The sequence below is a fragment of the Channa argus genome, chromosome 14, assembly GCF_033026475.1.
Source record: "Channa argus isolate prfri chromosome 14, Channa argus male v1.0, whole genome shotgun sequence".
Classification (NCBI taxonomy): domain Eukaryota; kingdom Metazoa; phylum Chordata; class Actinopteri; order Anabantiformes; family Channidae; genus Channa; species Channa argus.
The window spans coordinates 18,071,802-18,087,158 of NC_090210.1; the positions used below are offsets into that span (position 1 = coordinate 18,071,802).

The window sequence follows — 15,357 nt, forward strand, 5'->3', positions numbered from 1 at the left end:
TCCATGTTAAGGGTGTTATGAGCCCAGAGCACCAACAGAATTAGTACTACAAAGCCAATTCTTGTGGAGAGTGAGTGGAATTTAAATGCCTGGATAGGACTGCAAACATTTGAACGTTCTCTGTTTTGGTTTCTCTCTGAGCCACAAGCTCACCTCTCCCTTATCAAAAGCAAAACACACATTAGCACATTCTCCTCCTCGTCTACCAGTTTACTTTCTCTCATCCTTGCTTCATAGAGTGGACAGAACACATGACCAAAAAATAAAAAATAAAAAAGTTGCTTTCCTCTTTTCCTCTCTCCAACACAACCCCTCCTCTCTGTCTCACATCACACAATATTTCATGCTACCTCCCTCCTTTACTCTCTTCTCGCATTAAATGATACTGTTTATACACACCCAGCATCTATCATCCCATTTCACACCTCCCCCGGCTTGTTTATCTGCCTTGGGTGCTGGGGAGACATGAAGGCACACTCTCTTGTTCTTTCTCTCTCTCATCCCCCTTTGCCTTCCTTCCTTCTCTTTTTCCCTCCAACCACTGTTGGCTGCTTATGTCCATTGATATACGAAGGCTTATTAAAACCCTGGTGGTCTTGTTTGATCTACACTAGGGGAGCTTGGGTGGTGACGAGGAAGTCTAGTAAAGACACAAGTCATTTACTCCCAAACTCGCTGTCTTATTCTCCTGAGTCTGGTGAAGATCCTGCTCGAGGCAGCTTCTGCCAAACGCTCGATATTGCTACACGCTTTACGTTCCGTACCCGTTTGTGTTTGGTAATAAATGTTTGCAGGTGCTGTGGTAGGGGTGACAAAAACAAACACTGCTGTGGTATCTGAGTTTCCCAAAGAGGTTGCGGTTAGGGAATTTGTGAGGAAATCAATGACAGCCTGCCTGTAATTCCACCTCAGCTTTCAGCAAGTTTACATTTAGACATTTAGAAAAAAACAGGTTACTGGGAGAAAAAATAAAATAAAAATCAAGGTGTTTACTTATAATTGTTCTTATTACAGTTGAAACTGTTGTTATTTAATACAGCCGGTTAGTTAATGGATGTTTAATCCCCTACAGTATATTTGACAATTTGACACATTATGATACTGCAGTGTGAATTTTTTTTCTTGCCCCTGCACTTACAGTTCAGTTAGGGGACAGGCTCTGTACTAAGGAACTGACAGTCTTACATTTCTGTGGGCACACGACTGATTCTGTTACATTCTTGTAATTTATGACTTATTTATTACAGTTTCAGTTTTAAGTAGACTAAGATACAAATATTTTTTAAACCATTCCTTTCATTCTTATCACAGCGACAGCTTCTTTGTCTAAAGTCAGGGATAATTTAAAAAACTGTTGGTAACATAACCCTATTAACCAAGTTTGTTTTAGTCTTTTACTCCATTTGAGGAAACCTGCTCATTTGTGTGCATAAAGTTTAAGAAATCTAATAACAGCAGGCAGCCTTCATTAACCAGGTTATGGAAATGAAGGTAAACACACTGATTCACCCTGTGAGTGAAGCCTGATCCAAGCGTTTAAGTGTAAACGTGGGAGGGTGATACACAGTTTAAGGAGGAGGGGGTACACAGAAAGAGACAAATCTTGAGCTCCACTGATCCAACATAGTGTGTCTGGCAGGTGCAATGAGTGTTGTGCAGCGATGGGGTTTAAGCATCTTCTTTGAAGTGTATCATGGCTACCCACTACAGCCTCCTTTGCACCTCCCTCCCCTTCTTATACCGAAAGAGTGGGGGATTACTGGGGTGGGGGTGGGGGTTTAGGGACATTTAATGCAGTATTTCAAGGGAATCAGGCCTGCTTTACAGACTCCCTGGGCCCTGTGACCAGGCCCTCGTCTCCCTCTTAACTCCAGCCGCACTAATCAATCTCCTCTGCTCTCTTCACGGTAGAGAAAGATGGGGAGAGAAAGAGAGAGACACAGTGAACAGAGAGTGAAAGAAAAAGAGCTGACAGTGGAAGAGAAAGAAATAGGTGAAAAGTCTAGGATTTGGTTTCAGACATGGAGCACTTGCTCTCTGTGGTCGCCCAGGGCCCAGCTGCTGAATATGCATGTCCAGGGTAGTGGAGGAGCCCAAAGCAATCGCAGACTCTCATTTTTCCTACAGTGAAGTTTACTCGAGACCATTCCATGGAGAGCTGGGCCTCCATGTTAGAGCTGTTTGACGAGCCTCCACTTAGCCAAGAGTCTTGTATAAGCATTGTAAAGAGAGCTGTGAGAGGCCCTGCTGTCTGCAAAAAATGGCAAAGCTGGATCTGTAATGTCACTGTCAACTGATAAGGCATCAGGAAAAGCTCCAATGACTTTTGGAGGTGGCTGTATTAAAAGGTAAGTAGAAACAATGACAGTTTGGCTTGCCATTGCCATTTTTAAAACGTCTGAATAAACAGCCAGTTAAAGCCTGAGGAAGGGTGATAAATAGTTTGAAAACAGAAAAGGGGACACATGTACAGCAATAATATTCAGCGTGGACTCAAGAACAGTCACTTTTAACATAACAAATCCCAGGAAAATCCTACGAGTTATCCCGCGGATATAATGTGTGTCCTTAATTAGATAAGTAGCGTATTTAACGTGCTTGTGTGTTTCTTACATAATTAGCAGTGTTGTCTGTTCCTTCATTTCGGAGTACAGCCAGAACAAAGCAGAGATACTCCTGCTGACTGGTCAATGGCTTGTTGTAGAAACCGTTGTACCTCTTCTCATCACCCAAGATGAAGCTGGTCGGCAGTGAAGCCAGCTTGGCAGCAATGTAAGGCTTGGAAGAATCCAGGTGACGTTTGCGCCTCAGGACTGGGCCCTCACTTGACCTGAGCAACTGTTAGAAACACAGAGGGCAAAGGTTAATAAGAATCAAGTGAGTAGAAACCTGACCCGCTGTAGAGGAGGAAAATGATGGAGGACAACAGATCCAAAATCACAACAACTAGTGGAACTTTGGGGGAAAAATGTAACTAATTTATGTGACAGAATGCCCTAAATTCCATCAACTCATAAAACTTCTAAATAAATAAATAAATAAATAAATAAATAAATAAAAATAGAAATAAAATAATAACTTTTTTACAGTAGTCTGTGTGTCCAGGTTCAGTTCTTACCATGCCTTCACATAAGTGATAATGATTCCACATGGCTACTGTAGAATGCCCTTTGCTCAGTGGTATAACTTTAGAAAACAATACAGCCAAGCTACAAAGTGAGCAATTAGCGCTTGCTCCAGCACACAATCTCAGCATGACTGCCAACCTGGTTAATAAATGAGCAGGAGCACACAGCACTGTGGCATTGTGTTTCCAGCAGCATTTTGTTTTCTGTCAGTGACATCTCATGTGCTGCTCCAGATGTAGCTTTATGAAATCATTATGTCAGAGGGAGGAGACAATGGCCTGCACAGTGTTTAATGACTCAAGGAGTCCCATCTCTCTCCCTCTCTTGGTTATTTCTACTGGGAACTTGAACAATAGCGATTCAAACCACCGAGCCTCACAGTTTACATAAAATGATGCTATGAATATTTAGGGATGTCGTTTAGCTTAAATTCCCTCATGGAGAAGGGAGACCTTTATTCAATAAAACAATAAAGCAGTCATAAATCTTTACACTCATTTGAATACTTTATGTATAACTATGTTTGGAATTACCCACTACCAAACCCTGACTATACAAACTACGAGGGAAGAAAGGAGGGAGAGCAGTTATTTGCAAATACAGTCTTTAAGTAATTCTGTACACAATCAGCAGACAGATACTGTCTGCAGACTTGGCGTTTAATCAGGACATTCCCACCATGCCAGAGTGACTCATTGTTTAAAATCTCTTTGCCCCGTCACCCCACCCTCCCTGAGTCCAGGCAGGTAGCACTAATTAGCAACAACCAGTAACTTCCTACCCAGTTGGAACAGGTGATGCTATATGCGAACCCTGACCTGGCACATTAGCAAATCAGCCACCGGCTGGCACTCACCTCATCCAGGTCCATTTCGTCTGGATTCTTCCATCGTCGTGTTGACGGGGACACCGGCACCACCACTATGTAGTACCACCTGTCAAGAAAAATAAAGCCTGTATTAGGTCAGACTGGCTAAAGAACATACACGCTGAGACAAACGGCATTTATAATCCATTAAAATCATTAAAGTAGACATGCATATAATGTGAGGTTTATTGGGCAGAATTCAAAGCTTGAGTGCAATACAAGCAGGTCCAGTCAAGGTCAAACACCAGCACACTGGCACTGCACTCTACACTTAATGTCTAATCACTTAGAACATCTGCCATGTAGACTTGGAAAAGAAAAAAACAACCTAAAAAAAAAAACAAAAACAAAAAAAACCCCCTATCCCAGTGAGCAAAGCATTCAGCTAATAGAGATCCCTATAGGATTCTTTAGGTTAATAGGAGTTGTGATGTGTCTACTCGGGTGTGTGTTCTTTTACTGCTATCATTATAGAGACCAAAAATAGAAGGAAAGACATTAGAAAGGCATTTAAGAGTTTACGGTCAAAGTAAGAAGGGAGGTAATTGAGGAGCACACTTGTGTGTGCACAATGTACAAACATCTGTGTCTGTTTATTTATGTGCCGGCTCTCTCTTGCTGACTCGTGTTCACCACCAGTCTATCTTCTCCCTGCTCTAAGTTTTTCCCCACTGCAGCATTCAACAACTTGTAAAATCAGCTGCACCTGACAGTAAAAGCTGCTGCTTCTCTACCTTTCTCTCCAGGCCTCAAATCTGTGATTCAACAATCATTCATGTCTAAGAGTAGGAGAAGACATGTGTAAGAAGACTTCTCAACCCCCGCCTCAACTCACCCACATACACAACTCTCCCATCCCCAATCACCTGTGCTCTTTGCCTGTCAATCTGTGCTAGAGATTGGCCAGCTCTGACAGCCCTGTAATCTTTTTTACCAATCAACCCTATGTATTCCTTCGACTGAGATGAGTCTGTGTGTGAGAGTGTGTGCGTTTGAAGGAAAGCTTTGCTCGTCAGGATCAGGCACAGTTACACTTTAACAATTTAAGTCAAAAGATAATACAGCTTGTCCTGATGTTAAAGGTCCTGATTATCATCAGCCACTATCCCATAGTTGGCTGAGACCAAAAGTTGCATTTTTAAGTTTCAAAGTAGGTTTTATTATTCATCAGATAAAAAAGTGTCACTTGTTTTAATTTTAAACAGTTTTTGGCAACAACTCCAGGACCAAGACAAATGTAATGAAATGTTTTGTGCTCTTTTTGTTGTCTGCATTTATTTCCAGTTGTTGTGGTGGCTGAACATGCCATACGCTGAAACTGGAGATAAAATGTCATAGAAATTGTCAGTGATTTAATGATTCAGTGATTTAAAAGCTAGGGTAGTGTTGTTCAGCACATTTCATAAACATAAATTAAATGTTCCTACATTGTGGACAACAACTTGGCCTTTTAGAAAAAATATGAAGCATTTCTATAAATGAAGCAAAATATTTTGTTTCAGCTGTGTTTGCTTGATGTACAACTTTCATGCTTGGTGACTGCGGCAGACAAAATTCAAATACAAATGAAGCCACAGTATCACTTTTGCTTTTTATATGTTAACAGAGTCAACTGGCTAACAACAATCATTATGTCTAGATGCACAACATTAGAACTACTTTGGGTTTTGGTTCCTGTGAATCTTAGTACTGACCTGACACGTGTGGTCGTCTGGACTTTGGGCAGGTCAATAGTCATTCTGTCACCCTGAGCCTGATGCGTGCTAGGCTTGGTCTGGATCAGGTCGGGGGCTGTGCGTATGGACACCTGCTGCTGCAGACCCCCAGCAATGTTGCCCCTGCTTGTCAGCACAAAAGAGTATTCTGTGTCTGGCTGCAGCTGCGTTATCAGCTTTCTCTTCAGGTTTCCTTGCACTTCCACGCTTTGCTGGTTGTACAAGATCTGTGAGCACACATGAGAAAGGCAGAGTTATGTTTAGGGTAGCAAACATACACACAGAATAGAAAGTATATCACTTTCCCTCTCACTCACTCACTCACTCACTCACACACACCCACACACAGACAAAAGCAGTATGGTCGTAAGGGAGGACAACATTTCACCTAGTTTTTAACACTTCAAATTGTCTTTGCTCCATTACCATGGGGTGGGAATTGATATAATATCATTTTGACAGATTATTACACCTCATAAATGAGCATGAATCTGGTTTTCTATACTTTTTTATACTTATTGCAAATAGGGAACACATCAAACCCTGGTAAAGATGTTGAATAGCAAATAATCTCATCCTAGTTTGGTTCATTATGCTCCAGTTTTTAGCAAATTTATATGTACAGCACATCTTGTGTTATCTTGTTTTATCATCTTGTTATCTTGTTTTAAAGTAAAAATATCAGTAACAGCTTTCCAATGATAAAATATTATTTGTATTTATTATAGTTGGTTTTGATATACAGAAAGAACATAAACAATTTAAAGATCTGCACTTGCATAAGAAGATGGGAACATGATTCCAGAATTGAACTTCCTATTTTTTTGGCTCTTACCTTAAAAGGCACTAGGGGTTTGTAGTTTGGTGGCAAATCCCAGGTGAGGAGAACAGATGTTTTCATGACAGCTTTGACACCAAAGTTTAGTGTGGGAAAATCTAGAGTAGGAAAATCCTTTGATTAATATCTCAAGCAAGACATCTTGTACACCATAAAATGTAATCTCTGTGTAATTCAATTTCACACTACTGTACAGCAAGTAACCCCCTCAGTAAATAATGTGAACGTATTCTGCTGTGTTACCTTCTGACCGTACTTGACAAGCCACTTGGGGGATGGGACTGTTCAAAGAACACCAACAATCTCAATTCACGCTTGGTTACAGTTCACATAGGGGAGAATAGCCTTCATCTCCCTAGGCCTGTTCCATTTATCACATCATGCTCACTACTAGACATTCGCAATAGGCTGAGATAGTGTTGATTACCAAGAAATGCATATGGAGTGTGCATCTAGAAAGAGCTATCATGCATGACTTTTTAGGAAATAATAAATTTATAAGATTATACTATGCATTAAAAGGAATATGCTTTGTACAAATTTAATGCATGTGTGTGTGTACTAAGAGGGAGGATGAGGAGGCACAGCAATGTGACTGTAGTGTGTACTAAGATTTCTATAAGTTTCTATAAATCAATAAAAACTCAGTACTGTAGAGTCCTGAGTGGCAGACGAGAAAGGCACGACACCGATAAAGACAGAAAAAAGTTATACTTCGTTAAGGTCCAACCCCGATTTTATGTTTTCAAAACAAACATCTCTGGTATGTTTACATATGAATATCAGTCATGGACCCTACCAGTTATCCTACCATTCGACATGGTCCTGCTCTGAATGCTGGGGCTGAGGGGTCCTCCACCTTTGCTGGTAAATGCCTGCACTCGGATGTCATAAGTGGTGTCAGGATTAAGGCCCTGGATAGTCATGTGTGTTTCGTTTGTGCGGTTGGTGCTGTTCTGCTGACTGTTGATGTCTCTGTACACCACCACATAGGATATAATTTTGCCATTCCTTTCTGCCAGCAGAGGGGGCTCCCAGGTCAGCTGGGTGCTAGACTGGGTCAATCCGGTTACTTGCAGGTTAAACGGAAAGCCTGAGGGCACATCTTCTGGGGTGCTGATCTCCTTTATGTAGGCCTCACCAATGCCTGCGCGATTTCGTGCACTGAGACGGAAGACATATGTGGCACCCTTGTGCAGTCCAGTGACAGTGTAGTGGTCGTCCGTTTTTCTCAGTTCACGTGAGGTGAAGGGTTCCTCATCAGTGCGCTTGTACTGGAGCTGGTAGCCCATCAGCTCACCAGCCATCTCCTTAGGTGGCTGCCACTGGATCAACGCTGTGTTGCCCATGGTGGTGCTGATCATCATAGTAGGCTTGCCTGGCACTGAAACAAAACGGAAGCAGACAAACAAAATAGTTTTGGCAAACACTAAAAATAGTACTCAAACAAGAAAACTCTGACTTTCATTCTTCTCCTACTGCAGTTTACTCATATCATTTCAGCAGCAGGTTGCAATGATAACCTTCCTACCCACTAAAGCTAACATACATTTAGCATCCTACTGAAACTAATATTCCAGTCACAGTCTTTTCATCATAGTACTCTCTCCTCTCTTGAATGAAGAAGAAGTTATCACTTTTAAGCCTTAGGATAATACCACAGTATTCTCTGTAAACAGATAGCACGTATCCCGTGTTTTACATGATAAACTTGACAAAATTCACGCGGACCTGCTCCTGTTGTGGTGATGACTTTAGCCTTGCTACGAGCTCCATCACCCTTGGTCGTGTACGCTGCAACGGTGACAGAGTAGGTGGTTTCAGAGTGCAGTCCACCAATGATGGCCTCCTGCAAAATGGAAAAAACAAAATCACAGAGTCAGAGGATAAAAGGAATCAATACGCCTGAATGGGACCACCTCAGTGGCAAACACAAACACAAAATAACAAAAAACCCTTTTCACACAAGCCTGCTATCCCCTGAAAAAACACAGCACCAGTAGAAACCGTAATAAAATTAAACCCAGTTCAGCATCCATTTGTAGTGTCTTGATTTCTATTTGCCTATAACATTAAACGTAACATTTTAGCAATTAAACAAAGAAAAGTTCTGAAGGAAAAATACAGGAGCAGGGACTTTTCTTAAGTCAAGGAAAACCCCTGCATCCCATCGTAAGGCACACGCTGAACCCATTAACCAACAAACTAACCAAATGAACCAGAACATCACCAGTGTGTCAGTGTTCATGTTTGCTGCATGGATGAATAGATGATTATTCCCAGAGGAGCTCTGGATCCTCACCACACTGCAGCCTGTAAAAGTTCACTAAATGGTACACTTTGAAATGTGGAACATAACTACTTAAAGCAAATCTTAAGAATATATATATTTTTTAAATAATCAAGTTAGATTTGTATGTAAGATGGGCTGAATAATCACAGTCTAAACAAAAACACAGACACACGAAGGTGGATGAACGATCAGTAACTCAACAGACAGAAAAAGAGAAAACAACTGAGGTAACACACTGTTACTGGTAACCTGCTGCAGTGCTGGCACTCACTTTACCAGACTGCATCAAGTCTGAATAAAAACACACCCACACACATGTAAATTAAACAGTCTGAGCTTGAACAAAGCCCATGTGTAAAGAGAAATACACAAACACACATGAATGCTCACTCATGCACACTCACCGTTGTAGTTCACATATTACACATAAACGTACATGTATTCATGCACATTCAGACACAACATAAATGTACATACGCAACGCGCACTTTGATACAAAGAACGAATTAATGCCTGCGGTTTTAGCACACGCTGGAGTTGTCTGTTTCTGAATGGGGCGACTAAAAGGACGAATACACTGATTCCTACCAGCCTTTCTGCTGGAACTGCTTGCAAACTTCTTATACTCTTAGAATATTATAGGGTTTTGCCCTAATGCTGTTTTTACTAGCTAATGACATTTTAATTTCCTAACCATAGAAGCACATTTACAGTCTATATAAGCCAGCTCTGTTTGACAATGCTTTTTACTGGTCCCCTCTTTAAGGGACATTTAGTGCTCCCATACTAGTCTTTAACAGACACAGGGAAGAAAAAGCTAAATTACTGTATCATAAAACCATTTTAACTTTATGGAGGAAGTCTCATTACTTTAATCATACAAAATGGCTTTAACAGTCTCAGCAGTGGCAGGCACAGAGATCTTTTCCCCCCCTATTCTGGCAAGGTCGAATCAGGTCTAGTAACACTTTTGAAACTCAGCAGAAAATAAAAAAAGCAAGGCTTCAAAGTTTCCTTCAGAGCAAATGCTTAGAGCAGCACCAAAGGGCATTATAGCGATTATCAAGTTGACTAGTTATAGGAATGGATTCTTCTCTACAAGCCTCTCTACACCACTATCCTCTCAAGGGTGGAAAGTGCCAGGGGAAATATGGGCAGCATTGTTAAAACAAATATATTCGCTTCAGATATTTTTGCTTAAGCACAGCATTAGTCCCATGAGGCAAGTTCATGATTTGGGATGTGGAGCTAAATAATAAAATTATATTTCATTGTGTTGTTTTGCATTTAAAATATTGAAAATATCCTAGCCTCCTGTTAAAAAGCCCAGGGTCTAAACGTATTTTCTGTTGACATCTGTCTGTAGCTAATCACAGGCTTCTACGGGCTAAACATTTGTACTGTAAACAAATATCCGCTGGACGGTGTCGAGCTCACTGTCTGTCATGTGTTAATCAACAAATTGAGAGGAGAGGGACAGGAGGCAAGCCTGACTCATGCCACGTGGGTGTAAGCTGGAGAAACCTGGCCATTTGTGCTGTGGAACCAGATAATGTTTTAAATAACTGTCATCATATTTCCAAAAATTGAACTGCAAACATCATGCTGACTCATTTAAAAAGACGGAGAAAACATTCATTGTTGATATATAAACAGATAAACAAAACAACTGAGCATCTGTCAACCTTTGTGGGCGGCCAATGGTTTTAGAAACCAGTCTGAGAGGAAACAAATATCCAAATTGTTCAAATTAATTCTTTGATTCATGTTCTTAAAAGCTATAAAGGCTTTTTAAACCATTTTATGCCCCTGCTTGAATGCTGAAAATAGTGTTATTCTGGCAGGTTTCTATTGAATTTCTGACTAGGAGCAGTAAGTGGCAATGCATTTATGCTAGTGCAATATGACGTCTAGGAGGTAATAAGCCATAACAAAGGTCTACGTGACAGCCACGGAACAGTGAGCTGCCATCCAGGAAAATGAAAAGAACATGAAAGGCTAGTGGCAATCTTGGAGATGTGTGGAGCTGATAAAACACACAGCTCCTCCCCTCAGATAGACATGTCATCTGGCACACCAGGGGAGACAGCAGGTTATGTGAGCCTGATTAATGTTAGCATCACACTAGGACAGTGACACAGAGCCTTTAACTGCACTGTACGCTCAGTGATGACGGAAAACGCTGCATGCTCGCTGCAGTAAGCGCCTCAGATCCGAGTGAATGCCCTGCTGTAATGAAATTGTCTTATTGTGAAATTTTGAAATATTAAATTTCTACGCAATCATCTGTGGAAATAATCCTCATGCTTTGTGGCTGCGGTAGCTCTAAAGAGAACATCACAAACACATGTAAATGTAAAAACCAGGAATCATTAGGAAACACATATCTTGCTGTGGTTATGATGGGGTTATGATCTTTCACACCGAGTGGATATCAGGCATAGCTTACACAGAAACAAATACACACACAATTCATAATCAAAACACACAAGCACAAACAACACCCCAAAATTGCAGAGGGGAGAAGAGCCTGCCCTGCAAGACAACCCAGCAGCACACATGAGGGTTACTCACATGCTCGGTGGACTCCTCAATATTCCACTGATGGGAGAGAAGACACAGGACACAGGGCGGGGAGAGAAATGAGTCAGAGACAACACAACAGGCAACGAAAAAAAGTGCTTGACTTTTTTTCACTCAAAGACAGATGAATGTAGGTGTCATCAGAGTCATGCAGGAGAGCAAAACAGAGGGAACAAGTGTGATGCGGAAAGTATAAAAAATGAAATGACTATGAGTTGAGTGGCATAAAAATAATTGTGTAACTGACTTGCGCAATGTTTGTGAGATTCATTATTGTTTATGATGCACTGCCTTGTTTTCCATTTGCTCATGTATCCAATAAAAATCTCCCTCCTCTTAATCAGCTCAATTCAGTATGATAACTATCTGTCTCTGGGCCAAATGCGGAATCTCTGAAGCATTTACTGTTTCCTTACAGAGATGGAGGGAGGACCTTTAATTCATTATATTTCAATATGTTTTCAAAATGTTGTCCTTGGCCAAGTAATTCCTGGGGGAAGAGAAAGCCCATTCTGTGCCGCAGGGCTCTGTCGGTGCAGAGCATGAAATCCTATTACCAGTGCAGCTATGCTATCCCTGTGACATCAAACCCAATCGATGCAGAACGCAACTGCTGACGTTTTCCAGCAACACATTTCAGCTACTGCTGAGGAGTTCACTGATGGGTGGCCTGTCTGACAAGGTGCAGCGGAGATGACACTTGTAACACTGATGATGGGCAGACTGGGGAACACAGAAGGGGTAAGCAGTATGGAATGATGATGGAAACATTTTATTCTGATAATTACAGGGCCTAACAGTTAGTAAGTAAGAGGTGCTGGTGGACTGGCCAATGGTGGCTGGACATAAGAGTTCTGGTTCTGGTTGGGTTCATAGAGATGTCATGTGTCACTCTATTATAATAAAGGCGCATAACATTTTCTCGGCATCTTAATAACTACCCAGGGAAGCTCTAAATACAAGCAAGAATTAAGTGATAAAAAATGTTTTTGTAATTTTGGTAAACTAGCCCATGAAATCTATGCAGCAGATAAAATATTATGCCCTGGATGTCTTCTTGTTCACATCTTTCACTTTGTGCTTTCTTCTCCAGACATATTTTAGCATAGTGCGGATTCATTGTGCACTGGAGAGACAGCGTTCATCATCCCCCATTAACTGTTGGCATATTAAAAGACAAAGGATCCAACTTTTCTGCCCCGCTCCCTGTGGATTGAACTAAAGCATTAGCCCTCGGAATGGTCCCAGCTGAAACTGGTGGAGACACATGGTACATCAAAAACTGTTGCTTCATGCTCCCCTGGTGTAGCAGGGCACTAAAGAGCACCATTTAAGAACAGCTGCCACTTAACTCAATGAATAACAGTTTGCAACGTGCCTAATTGCTTAATTTGTTTACCATCAACTCCACTCAGTTTTTGAATAGAGCACCGAACACATTAAGGTTTGTAAGAGTTCCTATCTCATCTTGGGCTTAATCCCTTTCTATCGCAACTGCTTTTGCTTTCTGTTTAAATCCATTGGAGAATTATAAATTATCCCCCATTTATATTTGAAATGCCAATGCAAGCTGAAAACACATCATTGGTGATAAGCGTCGTTTGTGGAAACGGAGCGGTATAATTTGCAGGCGGGTGAAGGCAAATGTGATGACATGGGCTGAGATGTGTGGCTATAAAAATGTGAACGAGGGGGAACGAGTGATGTGGAAGAGAAGGAGCTGTCATGATTGATGGAGTGAAGCGGGCTGAGGTGCTTCTTTTCTCTCTCTTTTTTTTTTTTCTCAATTCCCATTCAACTCCAATCTGAGGCAGTGAAGGCTGTAGAGGCAGTGAAGCATTGCCCCGCTCACTCACACACATAAATACACACAGAGCAGAAAAATGCATGAGTGGTCAAACAAAATGAACCTGAAAAAGTAGTGCTGAATGAAGGTAAACTTCAGCAGAAAAAATAAGCACAGATAGTGGCTAACAAAATAAATACAGCAACATTGTATGGATGTATATGTGAAAACTAAGAGCCTAGAGGTTGCTGTGAGTGCACAGTGATAGAGCAGTTTATGAGGAGTGGAGTTGCCCACTCAGGTTCAGACCACTTCCCAATAGAAATATGGTTGGAAAGGGTGGAAAGGGGTCGATAACATCACACTGTTAACATGGCCTCTGGTTTAAATTTAGCAGGGAAATGAGGGCGCTGTGTGGGCTCCTGCTTGAAAAGAAAAGAGGCGCTTAAACCACCCACGCACAGGCAAGCTCTCGTAGCTCTCCTCCCAGCGTTTCAGCTAACCCTGAGAGAGGGTGAAGAGGAGAGAAGGAGCCAGAAACAGAGAGACAAAGACAAGGGGAAAGGTGATAGCGATTTTGAAAGAATCTGCAATCCAATCAGTTGGCTTAGATTTGTGATTGAAGTGTAAGGTGAGGTTCTGAGGGCCCTGGAGAATCTGAATGTTTATTTTCCTCCTGGCAGGCTTACTGTGCATCCAATGCAGGTGAAAGGGTGGATATGAAACTGATTTCACACGCATTAGGCAAATTCTTGACAGAAACACTTTGGGATGTGCCAAGATAGAAGAAAATTGTTTATCTCCTTTTATTCATCATCAATTACAGGTGTGTATTTGAGGGATTCGTATGAGTCTAGGATGAGTCATGAACTCTTCCCAGCCAGCTGGAACGCCTACTACATGGTGGATCTAAAAAGTGTGCGTGTTTGCTCATGTTATCTGTGTTGTTTTTCCACTTGTTGTTGGGGTGCGTGAATGGAAATAAGTGTGACAAAAGACGGGATTGTTCTAAAACCAGTTGGGTAAATGTGGATGAGGGATCGTTGGCTGACTGTGTGGTCTTTAATGATGTCTGGGCAGGTCCTTGCAGGTTGGCCACTCAACGTTGTCTTATATAAAACAATCTGTTGAGATGACTCAATCAAGGGTAACCAACCTGCACGCAAGCTTCTGGTAATTACTCAACTGGCTTCTGAGGCAGAAGGAATACAAAAGGAGGCCATGAGAGGAAGGGAAGGGAATTAGATGGAATAAGAAAAAAACACAGAAGGAGGGAGGTGAAATTCAGGTTTCTGGAAGGGAGGGAATGCAGAGTTTAAGAGGTGTCCTGGACACCAAACTGGAACATGAGCACTATACTGAGTGCCAAACTGCAGTGTATCTTTGTGTTTATTGTGTGAACCTGGCACAATAGAGACGTGGCTGGGAGTATTGTTTGCGCAGGTAGGGTCATTTTCAGTTCAGTTTTCCTAATGGAAAACAAAGTCACGCTAAACATGTCGACATGAAGAACACACTTCCAGGAAGACAAGCAGCCTCCATGTTTTTCTCCTCTTCCAGACCAAATGCTGCTGTCCAGGCTGTCAAGCACTATAGTACACAGTCAGATAACAATGAACTGTCAGTAACAGCTGCCAGAGACTACTGCTGTAAAACAAAGGTGTTAGACTGTGTTTGGAAGTTGAAGACAGACTATTTGGCCAGGTGTTGAGACATGGCCAGATTTTCCTGTATCAGCCTCTGTTATACTGGGCTCTGTCACACTTAATTTAATGTTAATGTAATGCCTACAAACTGGTACAGAATCCCATGTGAGTTAAGCCGCTTGGGTGGGTCAACAACTACAAAAAATTGGTTATTATGCATTTATCACAGAATGTCCTGTCACATAAATGAGCTCCACAAGCTTCTGCTCAGCATCGCTTGGGATGTACCCCATTTGATGAATCATATCAAGGTGACTTTGACAGCGTTTCCTTTTCTGTAATGATAAGACTTAAGCCAGCGGGTGTTTGCCAAAGCAAATGAGGGTTAATAGCTTCACTCAAGGGCACAGCAGTGTGCACTGCCTGGGAACTAAACCAGCAACCTGCTGGTCTCTCTAAATGTTGCTGCTGAGCATTTATCAGCAAATGCTGCTCAGAAG

At 41.7% G+C, this 15,357-nt stretch overlaps 1 protein-coding gene across 21 annotated transcripts in view; it reads right to left on the reverse strand.

The window, feature by feature from the left end:
• Positions 1-15,357, reverse strand: part of LOC137140584 (receptor-type tyrosine-protein phosphatase F) — a 154,947-nt gene that overhangs the window by 32,615 nt on the left and 106,975 nt on the right. For 7 of the 21 annotated variants that reach the window (XM_067528921.1, XM_067528918.1, XM_067528920.1 and 4 more), the window contains 6 exons: positions 8,281-8,398; positions 7,361-7,933; positions 6,547-6,647; positions 5,691-5,938; positions 3,985-4,063; positions 2,614-2,838 (listed from right to left, as the gene is read on the reverse strand). In XM_067528921.1, coding sequence (XP_067385022.1) covers positions 2,614-2,838; positions 3,985-4,063; positions 5,691-5,938; positions 6,547-6,647; positions 7,361-7,933; positions 8,281-8,398 — 1,344 coding nt within the window. Of the gene's footprint in view, positions 1-2,613; positions 2,839-3,984; positions 4,064-5,690; positions 5,939-6,546; positions 6,648-7,348; positions 7,934-8,280; positions 8,399-11,416; positions 11,444-15,357 lie in introns of all 21 variants that reach the window. The other 14 variants (XM_067528901.1, XM_067528910.1, XM_067528899.1 and 11 more) reach the window with 3 other exon arrangements.